Source organism: Labrus mixtus, chromosome 7 (assembly GCF_963584025.1).
Source record: "Labrus mixtus chromosome 7, fLabMix1.1, whole genome shotgun sequence".
Lineage (NCBI taxonomy): Eukaryota > Metazoa > Chordata > Actinopteri > Labriformes > Labridae > Labrus > Labrus mixtus.
This window is the reverse complement of record NC_083618.1, coordinates 29,510,652-29,519,369: the sequence shown is the minus strand read 5'-3', so window position 1 is coordinate 29,519,369 and position 8,718 is coordinate 29,510,652. Positions and strand designations below refer to the sequence as shown.

The 8,718-nt window shown below is 42.8% G+C and overlaps 1 protein-coding gene across 1 annotated transcript; it reads left to right on the top strand.

Moving 5' to 3' along the window:
• The first annotated feature begins 708 nt into the window (after positions 1–708).
• fezf2 (FEZ family zinc finger 2) lies at positions 709–6,643 on the top strand. Its single transcript, XM_061041503.1, has 4 exons — positions 709–2,660; positions 3,018–3,152; positions 3,263–3,395; positions 5,859–6,643. Exons 1-4 carry the CDS (start codon positions 1,905–1,907, stop codon positions 6,110–6,112), a joined length of 1,278 nt encoding a protein of 425 aa, XP_060897486.1. The 5' UTR covers positions 709–1,904; the 3' UTR covers positions 6,113–6,643.
• Positions 6,644–8,718: the final 2,075 nt, after the last annotated feature.

The following is an 8,718-nucleotide window of genomic DNA, read 5'->3' as shown; positions in this document are numbered from 1 at the left end:
TTTTTTTTTTGGGGGGGGGTATGCCTTTATTTAGAGATAGGACAGAGAGAGCGAGAGAGAGACTGTACAGGGTTGAATCTTTTGATAAATCATCTATTTTGATTTGATGAAGGATGAGAGTTATTCACAATAAGGCGTGTAGCTGACATGATTGACAGGTGGGCGCAGGTGGTTTGTTTTGAGGTTTAAAACCCGCCTCAGCTCCAGCCTGTCGTTAGCTTTACTGGGGTTAGGCTGAGACAGGATTTCCAGCATGGAGACCGCCACCGACAGGCTTCCAAAGCCCCCTGCAGGAACAGACGGGTGACGTCACTCAGGCTTCTTCCATTAATATTTACAGTCTCTGATTTAAATGTGATTTTTTCATGCATCCGGATCTTTGAACTGTCTATGCATGCAATAAATTCAAGATCGTGAAGTACAGCTTGGGGAAGAATGCAAGATTTGCGCAGGGAAATTATTTTATTAGATATGCATAGAGGTAATGCAATAATTGTAATATTAATTGCTATTTTTATTTATTGCCCATGTAAACACCCCCCCCCCCCCCTCCCCTCCCCCCTTTCAGGTAAAATGGCCCCTGCAAACACATGAATTGAACGCTGCCAAAGAGAAGCTGCTGCTCATTGTAACTCCCACACAACAACACTGCTGTGGATTCCAGCAAACTCCTTGTAGGCCTGCCTGTGCCTCTTTAGAGAGAAAAAAAAAACTCTTTTCATTTGTCCGTGTGTATACCTCTGTCCAGGCTAAAGTCTTTTTTTTTCCTTTCCCCTCTCTCCCCCTTTAATCCGTCCTTCCATTTCAGGAGGGGAAGAAAAAAAAACACAAAACCAGGTTCACGCAGCGCTTTAGTGGCTAAAAGTGAAAGAGCTTCTCTTTTTTTTCTCTTCTTCTTCTTCTTCCCTGCGCTGAGTAGAGCCTTGAATCGCTCTGGAAAATTGCTTCTTTTCAATAGGAGGGAAAGGAGGAACAGCGTTTAATAGGATCCAAAGGGAGTCTGCGCTCTTAAACAGGTGGAAATTGGACGTCCTCGAATTTATACAAATAGTAAGTAAGTATATAATCCGGCGTGGAAAAGGAGGGCTCCCATCATCTCAGAGGATTACCGAAAACATTTCCCAAAGTGGAAAAAGAAAAAGAAAAGATTAGGGTGTTAACAAAATAAAGCAAGAAAATCGAGCTTCAGGTGTTTCTAAAAAAACAAAAAATCACAACTACATTTCTGATCGTATTTCTTTCTTTATTTGGTTTCATATTGAGATGACATATGGTGGCCTTTCAAGCTCGTGCCAGCCCCTGTGTGGATTTATTTGAGAGGGTGGCAGGTTGATGAGGGCGTCTCCCTTGTCACCCAGTTAAGAGTTCGGGTGCCCGCTGATGTCAGGAGACAGTGATCCGCGCTGATGAGGGGCGGGCGCTGCCAGTGTGTGACAGAGAGCAGTCGGCTGGTTTCTCCACACCCACCGGACCATTAAAGAGCTAAACTCCCAACACAGACTCAACTTTACACTCCTGCATCCTCCAGGAGCTCCGACTACAACATTTTTTTTCCTTCCTTCTCTTCTTCTTCTTCCTCCAAACGAGCTCAGTGATGTCCTGTTAATTTTGTGTGCACTAGTTAATGAGCATTAATCCATCACCCCTGGATGCTATTGTTGCGGGGTGGGGGGGGAATGGCCATTTGAATGCAAATGCGTGACACTGTGACAGCAAGGTGCTTATTAAACTGATGTGCCCTCCTGTCTGCGGTGCCGGGAGCTCAGCAGAGTGAAAGGACGCGGGGCAGCTGCAGGAGCGGATTCGGACTAAAAAGCACCGGGACTTTTCTCACGCCAAGTTTTCTGCTCTGCCGTAAACAAAACAACAACCAAAAAAAAAAAAAAAACAAGAGGAACAACAAAATGGCAAGTTCTGCCTCTGTGGAGACCGTGATGTCTTGCGGGAGGACCGGACCCTCCGCGGCTCCAAAGACCCTGGCCTTCTCCATAGACCGGATCATGTCCAAGAGCTCGGAGCCGAAGGGGAGCGCGGAGGAGCGGGCGGAGGGGAAGAAGCTGCTCGGGCTCTGCTCCCCGATCCCCTGCATGATCCCGCTGCAGCCCTTCAGCTACGACCTGCAAGCCAAGGCGCTGATGAACTACTCGGAGTTGTGGAGAGCCAGTTTCAGGGGCACTTTTTGCGGTTCCGCGGCCGCTCCGTGCAAAGGGAACTGCGGCATATGCGGCAAAGTGGAGTCGGGTTTGAAGCAGCCGCTACTGAGTTCGGGTAGCAGGGTGGTGAAGCCGCAGGTGATCCACCAGGCCGTGGCCGTGCCCAGCGCCGGCTCGCTCTACTACCTGAACTACCTGGATTCTGCGTACCAGCAGTCGGAGCTGCTGGCCGGACACTGGTTCTCCAGCTCGCAGGCGCAGGCCTCCCTGTCCGCGCACCACAGACTCTTGCTGCTGGAGAACGCCAAGCTGGCCGGGGTGGGGGGCGAGAAGCTACCCACTCCGCAGTACCCGCACAAGGAACATCTGCCCGGGCAGCTGGACCAGATCGTGAAGGAGAACCACGGCCTGAGCGCGGAGAAGAACGGCGTCAAGACGCACAGCAAACTGAGCAGCAGCCCGGCAGACGGAAAACCAAAAAACTTTACATGTGAAGTCTGTGGAAAGGTATTTTCATTCATATGAGTCTGTTTTATTTCTGAGGCTGCTGTCGGCCTACGTTTCTGCTGTTTTTATTTTCTATTCAAATGTAGCCTAAAATTCGAATTACATGTTTCCCTTTTTAAATTTCTAAGTGATTTAACAAAATAAAATCATTAAAATTAAATGTTAGAATCCGCTAAAATAAAAATGAAAACGAAAAACGAAAACATACAAAATCAAGAATTATCATGAAGCCTTAATTCAACGAAAATGAAAATTAAATAAACTCTAAATTAAATATTTTTACGCACGGAGGTCTCGCTGCTGTTGTTGCCATATTAATTCCTAATAATTGATCTGGTGTGTTTGTGTTCTCTGCAGGTTTTTAACGCGCATTACAATCTGACCAGACACATGCCGGTGCACACCGGGGCCCGGCCCTTCGTCTGCAAAGTGTGCGGGAAAGGATTCCGTCAGGCCAGCACGCTGTGCAGACACAAGATCATCCACACACAGGTGAGACTCGCTGTTTTTTTATTCTTTAATTTAACCACACTTAAAAAAAAAATACATCTGTGGATTTTCCTTATTTTATATCATTTGTTAACGTCACCTTGTTGCTTCAGGAAAAGCCTCATAAATGCAACCAGTGCGGGAAGGCGTTCAACAGAAGCTCCACGCTCAACACTCACGTACGGATCCACGCCGGGTACAAGCCTTTCGTCTGCGAGTTTTGCGGGAAAGGTTTCCACCAGAAAGGTAAATAATCAACATGATGTCATCTTTCAAAAAAAAGGAAGCTCTGCATGACCGGGACTATTATCGGATTTATGAAGGAGTTTCCTCCTTTTTTGGATTCAGCTCCGAATTTTGTTTCCTCTGAAATTATTTTGATATTACAAAAAAACAAACTCGATGTTTAGTGTTTGGTCTTCATTTCGTTTTTTTAAGTCTTGATTTTTTTTCTTCTTGATTTGGGATATTATGCGTCCTTAATTTAACAAAAAAAAAAAAAACAGACCAGGAATTATTTAAACTTTTTTTATTTAACAGTTTATTAATTTATTTGAACAAAGAAGCATCATATTTGTCTTCGACGTTTATCGGTCAAAAGTGACTGTAGAATATTTCCTGCACTGTGAGTAGTAGAAATAATCTGACATCTTTGGATACAATAAGATTTTCGCAGCTCAGTGAGTGACAGTTTTTGCCAATTTGGTATCAGGATTCTCTTTTCCCTGCATTAGACTTTGAGTTTAGGGATTCTCTGCTGTCATTCCCGTGTGTTTAATTTGGCATGAGGAAACAGGATTTTTTTTTTAAACAAAGACACTTCCACAGTCCTTAAGGGGTGCAGTGGTTTGGATTAAATGATGTGTGTGTGTGTGTGTGTGTGTGTGTGAGAGAGAGAGGGGACACATTCCTGTGCTACTGCAGGGAGTGAGCTCACTGTGAAGGAATCCTCAGAGCTGCAGAAATAAAATAAAAAAAGAAACAGCACTAAAAGCAGAAGCATATGCTGCTGCTGCTCTGAGTGATCTGTGAGAGTTTAATGAAAGGGGAAATAATTGCAGGCCCCGCGATGAGACTGAAGCGATCAGTGGAAATAGGACATGTCACTTTTCCACGGACTAATTCTCCCTCGGAGACGGCAGCATTTGCTCTGGGTCAGCTGCTGCAGACCCCGGCACAGTCAGGGGAACCGGGGAACCTCTTTTTGTGTTCACTTATCGCTTTGCGCTTGATTTTGACAAAGTTTGACAACTTCTTGACTTCGACACACAAAACCCTGATTAATGAAGGCTGGGCAAGAGAGCAAAGGAGCGAGAGGAGGCTCTAACTTCACTGTGAACTGCTGACCTTGGCGGGGTGAGAGAGAGAGAGAGAGAGAGAGAGAGAGAGAGAGAGAGAGAGACAGAGAGAGAGAGAGAGAGAGAGAGAGAGAGAGAGAGAGAGGGGTCTCTTTCATCCTCACTTTCTTCTGAGGTTCCTAAACATCACACCGTCCTCCCTCCTCCTTAATGCAACACTTTAAAATGATCCCGCGATATTTCCTCTGGAAAAGGATCTATTATTACTATTATTTTTATTGCAATTCCTTTTTTATGCAATTGTGTGTGCACATTTTATATAGTCAAGTGCTATCAGTGACTTTCCTTTAAACCTTTTTTAGTTTAAAGAACTAGTACAAAAAAACCTACAACATGCATGAAGGCTGAAAAATATAAAAAACCTTTAGATAATTTGGTAGTGCAAATAGGCTGTTATATATATATATTTATTTATTACCGTGTAGGAAAAGTGCCAACAAAACATGACTATGACAGGATGATGGAGGGAGATGAGCAGAGCTACAGAAAGAGCAAAGACATCAGTAACAAAGACAAACAAATTAAATGATATGAAGGAAACATTTGCAGAAAAAAACAAACTGTCAACTGTCAATTTATAAAGTTAGAATAAATGAGTGATCAGAGGGGAAGGACCCGAGTATCAAAGAGTGCAAATATTTAAAAAACCACAGTGTCCTGAATGTGTGCAGGTGTATGCATGTGGTGTTTTGAATTATTTGTTAAAACAGCTTTAGGCTAAAAAAGCCACCGGCTGCATCATTTCTACAAGAAGAAAAAGAACGTCTGATATGTTCAGAATGTGCAGTTAAAGCTGCAGAGCTCGATTTGATTGATTCCCAGAGCTTCTTATTGATGCCCCGTGTAACCTTACAAGTTGTGTTTGGTCAATAAAAAAAGCTTTTACACTGTCAATAACACACTTTAGGACATTAACCTTGAATATATTAGTGTTTTTTTTTTGCTTATATTATGTTTAATGTTTGACTTTGTACATTGAGAGCAAAGTTACAGAAGACAAATTCTGTGTGTGTGTGTTTAAGCATACACAGCCAATAAAGCTGATTCTATTCTATGAGATGATGCAGCTTTGTTGTGATGTCATTCATACCCTTCAACGAGAGCGTTCCTTTAATGTTTAGGGGTTGTGTTAAAGTTTGGATACAGGAAGTTAAAAAAGCAAAGAGCTGGCTCAGACTTCTCCTTGAGTCACACCGCTGGTTAGACAAAATGTTGAAGACATGACCGAATTCATGATGAGATTGTGTCGTTAAGTTTTGGTCATTTTTGTGATCAGATAATTCTGCAGGTAACTCAGTGTTTATCTTGACTTCCTCTTATACTCATTGTCACTCTCTCTCTTTCTCCTCAGGAAACTACAAGAACCACAAGCTGACGCACAGCGGGGAGAAGCAGTACAAGTGCTCCATCTGCAACAAGGCCTTCCACCAGGTCTACAACCTGACCTTCCACATGCACACGCACAACGACAAGAAGCCCTTCACCTGCGCCACCTGCGGCAAGGGCTTCTGCCGCAACTTTGACCTGAAGAAGCACATCAGGAAACTGCACGACAACAACGTGTTCAGCGCGGCCAAAGAGGCCTCCAGAGAGCTGCAGAGCTGAGGGTCACTGCTGCTAATGTCCCAGAATGCATTTCAATTATTCCACCTGCAGGCTAAAGGAGGCCTCAAAAAAAACAAAAAAAAAAAACAGACTGGCCCACGGCCCGCTTTTTGTAGCCTGGATGGACAAGTGTTTTAAAAGCCTAGCACAGGTGGAATATTCTGGTAATATGTGTCCCAGCATGCACCTCTGCAGGGGGTCACAGAGCGGACCAGAAGACTACAACAACACGTACACTTAACGCACACTATAGGAATATAAAAGGGGATTGTTCTCTTCCTGCACAGTCACAAGCATCACACAGGGGGAGGCGCCGTCCCGTCTCCACGATGGACGTGTAAATAATAGGCTATGGAAATAAAAGAATGTTATTTAAAATGTGAATCATCGCCATGTTGTGTATCTCACAGACAAAAATGTTAATGTGAATAAGTTATAACTTATAATGAAAAATGAATGTTCGAGCCATGTCGTTTCCTTTTTTGTTTTTGTTTTTTCTGGAAGGTATTTGAAATAAATCGAATAATATGATGACGTGGTGCTGTTGTTTATGAGTAAATTTAATGACGTGTTTGTCTTAGCTTTTTCTTGATTGGTGCAAGACATGACAACGTTTTGCACGAGCAAATTCAAATTTTAAAGTCAAATGCAAGAAAATGAATGCAAAGAATCCAAATGTGAGGACTTAACTCAAACTAAGCAAACCAAAGGGGGGGGGGGGTCTTTAAAATGAAACAATAAACATTAAAAACTAATCAAATAATCAGAAAATGGAAATAATTTAAGAACAAGTTGATTCATGAACTGATGAGTTTGTTGAATTGTTTGTTTCTCATTTGTTAGAAATTATTCTGTTTTACCTTTCTTATTTTTATGATGGATTTTTTAAGTCTTTGAATTCATTTTAGACTTTTTGTCCGCCCCCCTCTCATGCATGAAACCTCAGACTCAGAATCATCAATGCATAGCTTTAAAAATATCAGATTTTTTTAGAAACAGATGTAGGAGGAGAACAGTGAAGAATTCTTAATGATGCCTTCAATGTCTACTCATAAATCATACATTTAGCTGCAGAGGCATCTGTCTGCTGAACTTGGCGGGTCTTGCATTTGAAGTGTTGTTGCTGAAGCCACATATAGACTCAGCCTGGCTCCACTGTATGCTCTGCAGCCACTTTGCCTCAACATTTATTGACAGACACGATCTTAATAATGCAGCATTTACACTTGACTCGAGCGTAATGGCGTAAGTGATCAGAGATAACATGGGCCCTTGAAAAGCGAATTACATTAAGCAGTTAAACGGCCTGGGGAGGCTTGATTGGGGGGACCGTCGCATCCGGAGCCGCTCATCAGAGCCGGAGATAATGGAGCACTCAGGCCGCAGCTCCTCATCTGGGCCTCGGCGTTAATGGAGCACAAGTTATTCTCCTCACGGCTCCTGGAACAATATTATCCCTGCACACATTCTGTCGAGAGGCAGCTCCGTGCTCCCAAATGGCGCTCTTTCTATTAACAGCCAATTAGCGCCGAGCGGGGCCGGCAGGCCTGCAGAGGCCTGGCAGGGCTGATATCACCAGACACAGCCGCGCTCACCTGGTTCACATACCGAGGGCGTGTGCGGAGACGGACAACATAAAGAAACGTGTAAATGTGGACTTATCCCGGCGACACGATTTGATTGTATGTCGATTTAAAGTCAGTGTTTACATGGACGTCGTAGTGGGGGGAAAAGTGGGACTGACTACCTGGGGCCCCAGGGGAGGAGGAGGAGGAGGGGGCCCTCATTGGGCCTAGAATGAATATTACCTTTTTTGTTTTGTAGCCGAATAATTCAACTCTTAAGAAAAGGTAAACCTGGCCTCATAAATGAACACGATTGTTAACTCTCTTTTAACTCTTAAAAGTCCTATATTGTAGAAAACTTAAAGATTATTCATGTAATAATAATAATGATAATAATACATTTTATTTAAAGGCGCCTTTCAAAACTCTCAAGGTCACCTTACAAAGCGGAGATAAAAACAACAAAGTAACAACACAACGATAAAATTAACATTAAAAACACAAATGTACAGGATGTAGAGGAGTTATGAGACCGGGTGGAGAAGGATCAGACTGAATATGACAGTTTAATGTGCTTTGAGATGAGATTTGTGCCAAAAACTTGCACAATTTCCAACGTTGAATTTATTTTTAGGGTTTAATTTAAAATGCAAACGAGGTTTCAGGGGGTAACGTATAAAGTCTGGTTGGTTTAAAGAAGTCAAGATACCAGACTTTTAAACTTTGACATGATACTAGTAAAAAAAAAAACAGTATCGATTTCTGATTCAATACCACGGCAACAAATATAACAAATTCCAGACTCTGAAAATCTGATAATTTCTTGTTTTTGATGATCAGATATTGCAAGAAAAAACCTGCACACAGTCTAGAATATACAAAAACATCGGCAACGCTTCAGTGCGCAATTTTTCTTTCCTGTACAACTGACTTAGGAAAAAGATTCAGTATGTTTTGATACTTTTGATTGGATTAAAAGAGAGACTGGGGACCAATGTGGTATCTTTCCACGGGGCTCAATATCATATTTAATAGGGCCCA

What these genes read in the sequence shown, in the direction of transcription:
- fezf2 (XM_061041503.1), top strand. Translation starts at nt 1,905, where the DNA reads ATGGCAAGTTCTGCCTCTGTGGAGACCGTGATGTCTTGCGGGAGGACC. An exon ending in CATGTGAAGTCTGTGGAAAG is followed by an intron (nt 2,661 to 3,017) that starts GTATTTTCATTC and finishes TGTTCTCTGCAG; the next exon opens with GTTTTTAACGCGCATTACAA. An exon ending in GAAAGGTTTCCACCAGAAAG is followed by an intron (nt 3,396 to 5,858) that starts GTAAATAATCAA and finishes CTTTCTCCTCAG; the next exon opens with GAAACTACAAGAACCACAAG.